Raw genomic sequence first — 9,745 nt, forward strand, 5'->3', positions numbered from 1 at the left:
ATCCACTCATAAATAATATACAACTGATTTCGCAAAAAATGTAGTTGAGCACAAAAAAAAAGATATTTGACTTTGAAATGTAGTGAAGTTAAAGTGAAAAATCTCCCAAAATGGAAATACTTCAGTAAAGTACAGATACGTAAAAAAGCTACTTAAGTTCAATAACGAATTACATTTACTTCTTTACTGCCCACCAGTGATTACATACTGTATATAATTAATTAATTATACTCAAATACAATACTTTATTAATCAATGTATAAATAAAATACTTTATATATTTAATTTAGTTTGAACACCGTGTGGAAAAACAGAAGTTGGTGGTAAATAAATTACACGAACCCAACAACTACTAATACTGCAAATAATGAATATTATTATTATTATTATTATTATTATTATTATTATTATTATTATTATTATTATTATTTGAGAGTTTCTTTTTTTCTTTTATTCTTTTATACTTTTTGTAACCTGATTTAAAACCTTTGGATTTTGTTGGAAAATGTTTGTTTCCCAGTAAAAAATTCAAATATAAAAATAGATTGTGATTTAATGACTATCATTAAATATTACAAGACTATAGTAATATATTTTTTAAAAATATGTATTACTATACATCCCCTTTCCCAAGGCTTTTTACCTAAGGCATTTTTTGTCATTTTATGTTTTTGTTTCTGTTTATATACTCTCCCAGATCTCCACCCTGTTTGTCGATTGGCTGCTGGTGTCTCAGAAGGTGGAACCAGGGTCTTTAAAAGTACTGAGCAGTTCAGTACTGCAGTAGAGCACATAGAGCTGCATGACACATACGTAAAGAATCTGAGAGCAGAATGGCCTGGTTTATGCGTTTCGTGGCACCAGTAATGATGATAATGATGATGATGATGATAGAAAATGAGGCGACATATGGACCATACAGGTATATCCAGGACAGACCTGCAGCGAGACATAGACCACTGACCTACAGCAGACCTGCTCATGGAAACAACATCAACTATGGAGGTATGGACCAGCTTTCTTCAACATAAGGCTAAAAAGTATTTTCTTTTCAGCTTTAGGAGAACAGTATTTTTTATATATATATATATATATATATATATATATATATATATATATATATATATATATATATATATATAATAGTTAATATATGTGAACATATATATACATATTTGCTGTTCTGATGGTTGCTTGAGAAATATATAATAAAGTATATTTAAAAACATGTGGAAAAACTTTTTTTTTTTTACTTACTATCTATCTATGTTTCTATACATATGAAGGATACATATACTTTAATATATTGTGTAACCTAATTCATGGTTAAAGTAGCATAATATATAAGATACCTGATGTTAAGTTGTGAAACTAGTTTTAAATAGTAACTAATTCCATATGTTAAATTTGATCATGAGACTATTTAACATTGATACTGTACACTCCTATAGAGTAATTTGAGAGGTTAGTTTCGTGCTTATATTTGGCATTTCTGCTGTTGGATGTCGATCTGCCAAATGCATAAATGTAAATGCAGGAGAATGGAATTATTCAGGCTCTTCTTTTTGCTAGTCATTAAATTGCAAAATAGCAGAGCTCTAAAAAAAAAAAACTACTAAGGACTAAATAAATTATTCAGTCCTTAGTCCCGGGTTGATTGCCTAGTATTAAATACATTTAAAAATGACCCTAAAAGAACTGTTAATTAGGATGTAAAACTTTTTTTCTGTAATTGCAATGAACATTTATTAAAATAAAATAAAAATTACTCTATGCTTTGACTATATGCCGTTTATATGTGCCCTTTATGTATTTCATATATTTTGTATTTAAAATTAAATCACACACTCTCTCTCTCTGTATATATATGTATATTTAAAATATAGGTGGCATATATGTACAAGTATCTGGCATATAGGGGAGGTAGGTGGTAGCTTATTGGCTAAGGCATTGGACTTTGGATTGGAAGGTCACAGGTTCAAATCCCAGCACCACTGAGCTGCCACTGCTGGGCCCTTGACCAAGGCAATTAATCCTTTCCTGCTCAGTTGTAAGTCGCTCTTGACAAGGGCGTCTGCCAAATACCATAAATGTAAATATATATATATATATATATCTGTGTCATTTAAATCCAGACATGAACATGTATAGATTTTTAGCTGTTTGCATTTAGAATTTTGTACCTGAAAATAGTATAACCCACAGTCCTGGGGAATGTGGGAAATTCAAGTTCTTTTGTTCTTTTCATATTTCATATTGGGAAAAACAGAAAAGCACTTCATGCTCATGCGCTGGTCTAGAGCTAGCTTGGTCTCTTTCCATTTAAGACACTACTATTAAGATCACCTTAATCCACCATCCTTCCTCACTGGTGCGCTCTCTCTCTCTCTCTCTCTCTCTCTCTCTCTCTCTCTCTCTCTCTCTCTCTCTAAACACATTAAGTTCAAGCCATTAATCCCAGGTACTATGGAAATTTCCACCATCAACCTCCTTGGAAGTGGCCGGTGTTCCACCACCACCACCCACCCGTCTTTCCTGTCCAGCGTCCAGTCGTGCCACTTGTGACCCCAAATCTAAAGCTAAAAAAGCCGTGTGTCACACTGCCACCCATAGTGCCACTCAAAGTACCACAAAAAGTGCTTACTCCAACAGTAACCACTACTGTGGCTCCTTATATCACTTTACCCACTACCAACACACCCACCATGTTAGCCACCACCACAACGATGACTACCACCACCACCACCACACCCATCACGATGCCCATCACCACCACCACCAGGATGCCCTCCACCACCACACCTACCACGATGCCCACCACCACACCCATCACGATGCCCATCACCACCACCACCAGGATGCCCTCCACCACCACACCTACCACGATGCCCACCACCACACCCATCACGATGCCCATCACCACCACCACCAGGATGCCCTCCATCACACCTACCACGTTGCCCACCACTACACCTACCATGATGCCCACCACCACACCTACCACGATGCCCACCACTACACCTACCACGATGCCCACCACCACACCTACCATGATGCCCACCACCACCAAGATGCACACCACTACACCCGCCTCACTGCCTCAAAGCACCCTGAGCTCCACCAAGGCCACTGCTGCTTATCCAGGTAGACTCATGACAACGTCATCCTCCCATTCTTTCTTCTTTTTTGCCTCCACAGAGAATGCTGTGCCTCATGAGATGCCCTATTATTTTCCACACAACCATCTTTCCTTCTATCACTTTTTTTTTCCTCCTTAGGTGTTACCATGGATTTACAAAGCTTCTGATAAACCTAACCAAGCCTTGGATGCTATTTTGATAAAGCTCCTTAGATGAGTGGAGATGGTTCATGATTGGAGGTGGTTCGTGATTGGAGATGGTTTATGACTGTAAACATCTCAGTATAGTTCATGTTTGGAAATATTGAACTGAGTTGACTGGAGGTTTCTCTGGTCATCCGAGGAGTGTAGTGGTATTTATTTTTTTATCAAAAAATTATGAAGCTCCTCATATGATTGCGAAACCTGTCAGAAACCTTGCAGTTTAAAATGTTAGTAACAAGTCAACAATTCAAAATCCTTGCAATTTTAGATGTTTCGCCACTGACGGGCATCGTCACCTTTGACCAGAACCGATGAAGATCCTCGCATAAACAAAAAAGTTTAAGACTGTAATCTTGTAAAAGTAGAAATTTAGGATGATTAGACATAAGAATTTAGAGCTGTTGTAGCTCCTCAGGTAATTGGAGAATGTTTATCAGTTGAAACTGCATCCAAGAACCAATCCTTGAGTGGAGAATAGTTTTCAGTTCATTGGAGAACATTGGCTGGACAAACCCATTGTCTAGTCCTGATACATTAAAGATACTAGTTTACAGTTAAATATGTTGCTCTATTCATCTGAGGAACTTCATTGGTTCTTTATCTTTAAATCAGATGTAATAAATCTTGTTAGATGAGTGGACAAACCTCTAGTAAGCAGTGCTGAATGAAGTGGAAGCTTCATCAGATCACTGTCTTCATCAGAGCAGTTGGTTTTATAGAAATGCCTTTAAATGTCTTCATATCTGTTTGTTAGGATCATGAATGAGGTCTTCTAGAAACATGCACCTGCAAAATAATTCTTCATGTATGCTATGCTAGCAGCTAACCCAAATGTGCTGAAGTACTTTTTTTCCAATTATAGTTACATTCAATGATGTGGAACGTCCATCCAACATCATATCTCCCATGTTATGGCAGGTATAAACACCCATCCTCCTGTCGGGTTCTCTTTTTTACAGCTGTGTTGTGTAACCAAGAAACTGCAAAGAAGCATAAACTCCTCTGTTCTGAAGATGTCTGACACTGGAGACTCCTTTCATATATATAAAAATGAGTAATGTCTTGCAAAAAACTTTATTTAATTAATGATGTTTCAACTGAAATGAAAACAAATGTCCAATTAGTATCCAGAATTCAGAAGCGCTGTTGTGTAAATTAAAAAAGAATCATTAACCAGATGTTTATGGCAAATTGTTTGATTTACAGATTTTATGGTGACAAAACTGACATTTTCCATAATCCCCAGCTCCGGTGGAGGTGTGCAAGAGCCGCCCGCTGGACCTGGTGTTCATTATCGACAGCTCTCGCAGCGTCCGGCCTGCGGAATTCGAAAAGGTCAAAGTGTTCCTCTCGGATATGGTGGACTCACTGGATGTTGGCATCGATGCCACACGTGTAGGACTGGTCAACTACGCCAGCACGGTAAACATCGAGTTCCACCTGAAGACGTTCACCAACAAAGCTGATCTGAAACGCGCCTTCCCTCAGGTTGAGCCGCTCTCCACCGGGACCATGACTGGCCTGGCCATTAAAACAGCCATGGAGAGAGCGTTCACAGAGGAGTCTGGTGCCAGGGCAGCAAATAAAAACATCCCTAAGGTGGCGATTATTGTGACAGACGGTCGGCCGCAGGACACGGTGGAGGAGGTGTCGGCTTCGGCGAGGGCCGTCGGGATAGAGATCTATGCCGTTGGAGTGGACAGGGCCGACATGAAATCCCTGCAAGCGATGGCAAGCCAGCCTCTGGATGATCATGTGTTCTATGTGGAGACGTACGGTGTGATCGAGAAACTCACGTCCAAGTTCAGGGAATCTCTGTGTGGTAAGATCAGGAAAATGCCCCTTTTTCAACTAGACAAGGTAAAAACGACCAGTTTATCTGAGCAGAAATCTTAAAGTGATGCTAAACATAATATCAACAGCTTGAAAACAGAAAACACTTTAAACTTTATTTCATTTTTTTTTTTTTTTATGTTTACGTTTGGCCCAAGCCAGCATGTTAACATTTAACTTCTTGCACTCTTTAACCTCATACGTTATGGCTTTTAAGTTACGTTCATGTTAGCAAGTAACAAATCACTGCTGTCCTCCATTTTATATCGACAGCTTCTACAGCTAGCTGGTTGAACAGGAAATGAAGCAAAACAATAAAAAGTGCAAAAATCGATTTTTTTTTTATTTTCATGCTAGGATTCATGTTTGCTTTGTTCTCAGATTAAATGAACAAAGCTAACTGTTCTAGCTATAAACACTTCTTAAATAATATAAAATAAAATACTTCTTTCTAAGCTTTATTTATCTGCATAATGCATTTCTGCCATTTTTATGAGAATAAATTGCAGGAAGGAGTTGAAAAAAGCCACCAAAGACATTTTCTCAGGGAATTATTGAAGATGATCGTTGGATTTATTTATTTTTGCTGTATTTTTTTGCTGTTCGATACTGTTGACTGACTGCATGAATGATGAACATATGTGTGTCTTTGTTTGCTAACTTTGCTAGTCACGATTATCGCCTACAGGTATCGATGCATGTTCTCTTAGACACGACTGCGAGCACGAATGCGTGAACAACTTCAACTCTTACTACTGCAAGTGCAGAGAGGGATACGTGCTTAACCCGGACAAGAAAACATGCTCACAGGCCAAGGGTTCGTCTCTCTGTGTCATGCTTAGAGAGTATCTGAGTGCATGTCAAAACTGTCCTCACTAATCTTTGTGGTATTTACTAAATCATTATTTGTTTGTCAAAGATTGCATTTAGTGTTATTTTCCTTCCAAACTCAGAAAAGTTTGGCAAACTACCTAGCTGATGTGACTGCATGCTAGCTGACTAGCTTACTTACAAGCATCTTGTACATCAAGTACTTACAGTACAGCATTATTTATAATACAGGATTCATGATACAGTTGATGGCATGCTAACTAATTACCTCAGTGACTATTCTATTCAGGACGCTATTCTGGGCCAGCTAGCTGGCCCTGTGAGGCGAATTTTAAATCTGATTGGTTAAAGAAACAGACTTATTGCAAATATAGTCTAAGGTATATAGGTCAGCACTACTGATTCTGAAGGCCCTGTGCAGATTAGATTGACATGGCAGCACATAGAGGCTGAAATCTGATTGGACAAAAAAATCTTACATCCACATACTGGAAGCAGTACAGCCAAGAGAAACGCTACAAAATTAAAGAGAATAAACTGTTGGAAATAAATTAATACAATGTTCTAAAAAAAATATTAGAATTTAGGTTGTAAATGTAGATCAGTGCTTCTGATAGTGTTTAGGCCAGCAGAGAAGGCCTTGCTGGCCGTGATCGCCCACCACTGTTTAATATACAGTGTCAATGAAATTTTTAAAACAACTAGTCTATATTTTTTTGAGAGACATATAAATGTTTATTTTGTTTATAGGCAGCAAACTAGATTTACTTTAAACAAAGAAATATATAAATGGACAGATGTTCCACTTTACTTTTTAGTGAAAATCCAATATGCCTCCAAACTTTCCTGCTCCAAAACAACCCCAAACCATTAAGCTTCCACTTTCATGTTTGATTGTGGGGGTGAGGCGATCTGATCACATCTTCTCTCCTGTTCTGCATCTTACACAAGTTCCTCTGTTAGAGACAAAAATTTCACATTTGGGTACTGTAGGATAGCTAATATTACAGCGGACATGATAATGTGTTTCACAACTAGCTAACTTGCTAGCACTGTACTGCTGGCTATTGTAGTTTTTCAAACTAGCTAGTACTACTTTGTAAAATGATTTGAATGCAGGGTATTGGAGGTTTTTCTTTTGTAAATTACCTCAGGTATTTTTCTATTCTATTTTGTAATATATTCTAGATTGTTTCTAATTAAATTATTAAAACTCATCAACACTTGCTAGCTAACTTGGTTAACACTAGGTCACTGACTAAATAGTTGTTTGTGTAACTCTATTACAAAATACTCAACCTGAATTACTTCTGTGACCACTTAGAGCATGGCTGTTTTGCAAGATGGCTTAGAAAAAGTTTGTGTGTGTGTGTGTGTGTGTGTGTGGGTTCTCTCCCAGAGGCTCGTGGTGATTTGATGGAGGATGCTTGCATGTGTGAAGCTCAGATCGCATTCCAGAAGAAGGTCCATCACAGTGTTAAAGAGATAAATGGCAAACATATCCTTTCACTTCTTCTGCTAATCACAAATGGATTTATAAATACACACAATACCCACTTACTGTGTTTATGAGTTGAAACTGTGTAATATAAATCACTTCTTATCATTTTGGCTAAGATCAAGTGTAGTGTAATATAATGCTTAATTATATACCATATACCTTTGTGTTTAATGTCTTTGTGCTTTGTCTTATGTTTTTTTACTTAACTCGTTACACTGGACGATCTCTCAAGAAGAGTTGATCAGTTACAACTACGCTGAAGCCACACACACACACACACACACACACACACACACACACACACACACACACACACACACACACACACACTCAGAGAGCATGTCGTAGCGCTTTCATATAGCCGAGCCTTTTGGACGAATCTCTTTCATCCTCTTCTTTGCATTTTATCTTCAACAATGTGTTCATCTAAACTAAAGTAGCACAGTACCAATATTCTTTACTTCGGGTTGCCTGAAATTGATCTTATAATAACCCTGATGCTGTTGTCTCATTAATGCTTGTCCAGTCTCCTTTTATTTAAAAAAAATAAAAGCTTTAGAGAACCTTATGAAGGTTTGTTTGTTTAATATTAGGAGAAATATTTTTATTCCAGAAAAGATTTTATGTGTAAATCTAATGTATGACTTTTTCACTCGTTTGCAGTTCTTTGTACAGATTTTTTTTTTATTAGAAAATAAAAATGGCTTGTGATTTTTTTTTTGTCTTTATTAGTTCATCAGAACAGACTGATATATACTAATATATGTGTGTGTGTGTGTGTGTGTGTGTGTGTGTGTGTGTGTGTGTGTGCGTGCATCCTACTTAGAGACATCCTAACTAACACAAGGGATATTATAATGACCACCAAGCTTTCGGACCCCTGGAACACCAACCTGAAATTAACCAAACACCTAGCAACACTGGGCTGCATGGTTATCCTACATCCTACATAGCAACACCCTATCAACCCCAATTACAACCACTTAGTACCACCCCAGTAAACACAGTTTCCTTCAGTATCTTAGCAACTTCTATTCAGTCGATCATTGTTATCATCACCTATTTCACTTAAATCTACTTTAATAACTTGCTGTTTTAATAATTTATATTTTTAACAGTGGCAGACTGTCAGGGCCAGCGAGGCTTCTCTGCTGGCCTAAACACATTTAGATCCACTGACTTGCATAAATATTTTGTCCATGAATATGTATTTAAATTTTTCTTAGTAGTCTATTCTTTTCATTTCATCGCATTTTTCTCTAGTGCACTTCAAATACCAGTGCAACTGAGTAAAATTTTTGTTACAGTTTCTATCCAATCAGATTTCTGCTGTCACAGCACACATTGCCAGGGTCAAAGGGGAATGTGATAGGACCTTTACAATAATGTCTGTGGGCTCCCTGTAGCTTCAAATCCATGTGGCTCAAAACTGTTGTTTTAACCAATTAGATTTTAAGTTGGCCACTACGAATAACCTCATAATTTTTATGTTCATTGAATGGATGGTCAGAGAGTGCACTAGTCAGAGCTTGTAAACCGCATCTGTAGCAAACTGCCAAGCTCAAATCTGTTTGTGTGGATTTAATAGCTGGTTTTTTTTTTTCATTCCACAATGACTGGTTTCAGGTACAGGTACACTTACAAGTATATTTACAAGCCAGACTTTTAAAGCAAACTTTTCAAGCAAAGCCAGACTTTTCAAGCAAAGCCGGACATCGTGAGGAAAGGTCGACCAAAACAGTTCAAAACAGTTGTTAAGCTTTTTTTTAGGTACCACATGTTATACCTCATTCAATCTTTTACTTCCCTTTTGCACATCTAAATATATTTACATTATTTTCTAAAATACCACTTTATCATTATCTAATATATTTTAAATAGTTTCTTGTTTTATTTTCTCATATTTCGTCTTATTTTGTATTTATATTGCCTTTTATATACATTTCTGAGCGGCCGATCACTTTTACATTTCACTGCAAGTTGTATTCTGCACTATGAATGTGACAAATAAAAATCTCGAATCTCTCTTGAATCTCATTTATTCTTTTGCATTTCCTTTTCTGTAGAATTTGCATAAAAAACACAATTAGTCTTCATTCCTAATCCCCACGAAAACCGTAATGCACAAAAATGCAGGAAAAACCCAGGGTAATTTTATGAGGTTAATATGATGCAGGCTGACAGTGCAGTTGTGGCTACAGTGAATGGAGACTTGTTGAATTATGTTTATTGGGTTT

At 37.1% G+C, this 9,745-nt stretch overlaps 1 protein-coding gene and 1 long non-coding RNA gene across 2 annotated transcripts; one reads left to right on the top strand and one right to left on the bottom strand.

The window, feature by feature from the left end:
* Window positions 1-702: 702 nt before the first annotated feature.
* Window positions 703-7,731, top strand: matn3b (matrilin 3b). Its single transcript, XM_083539808.1, has 4 exons — window positions 703-1,005; window positions 4,590-5,165; window positions 5,865-5,993; window positions 7,407-7,731. Exons 1-4 carry the CDS (start codon window positions 834-836, stop codon window positions 7,577-7,579), a joined length of 1,050 nt encoding a protein of 349 aa, XP_083395934.1. The 5' UTR covers window positions 703-833; the 3' UTR covers window positions 7,580-7,731.
* Window positions 2,433-3,856, bottom strand: LOC310725155. The gene is made up of 3 exons (XR_014533253.1): window positions 3,046-3,856; window positions 2,950-3,015; window positions 2,433-2,877 (listed from the first exon to the last, which is right to left on the bottom strand). It is a non-coding gene; the product is annotated as an uncharacterized lncRNA (long non-coding RNA).
* Window positions 7,732-9,745: the final 2,014 nt, after the last annotated feature.

This window comes from Silurus aristotelis, assembly GCF_946808225.1.
Source record: "Silurus aristotelis genome assembly, chromosome: 4".
NCBI classification, from domain to species: Eukaryota; Metazoa; Chordata; class Actinopteri; order Siluriformes; family Siluridae; genus Silurus; species Silurus aristotelis.

Coding starts and splice junctions, on each gene's coding strand:
- matn3b (XM_083539808.1), top strand. CDS start 834: ATGGCCTGGTTTATGCGTTTCGTGGCACCAGTAATGATGATAATGATG. Junction 5,166..5,864: donor GTTCAGGGAATCTCTGTGTG/GTAAGATCAGGA, acceptor TATCGCCTACAG/GTATCGATGCATGTTCTCTT. Junction 5,994..7,406: donor AACATGCTCACAGGCCAAGG/GTTCGTCTCTCT, acceptor GTTCTCTCCCAG/AGGCTCGTGGTGATTTGATG.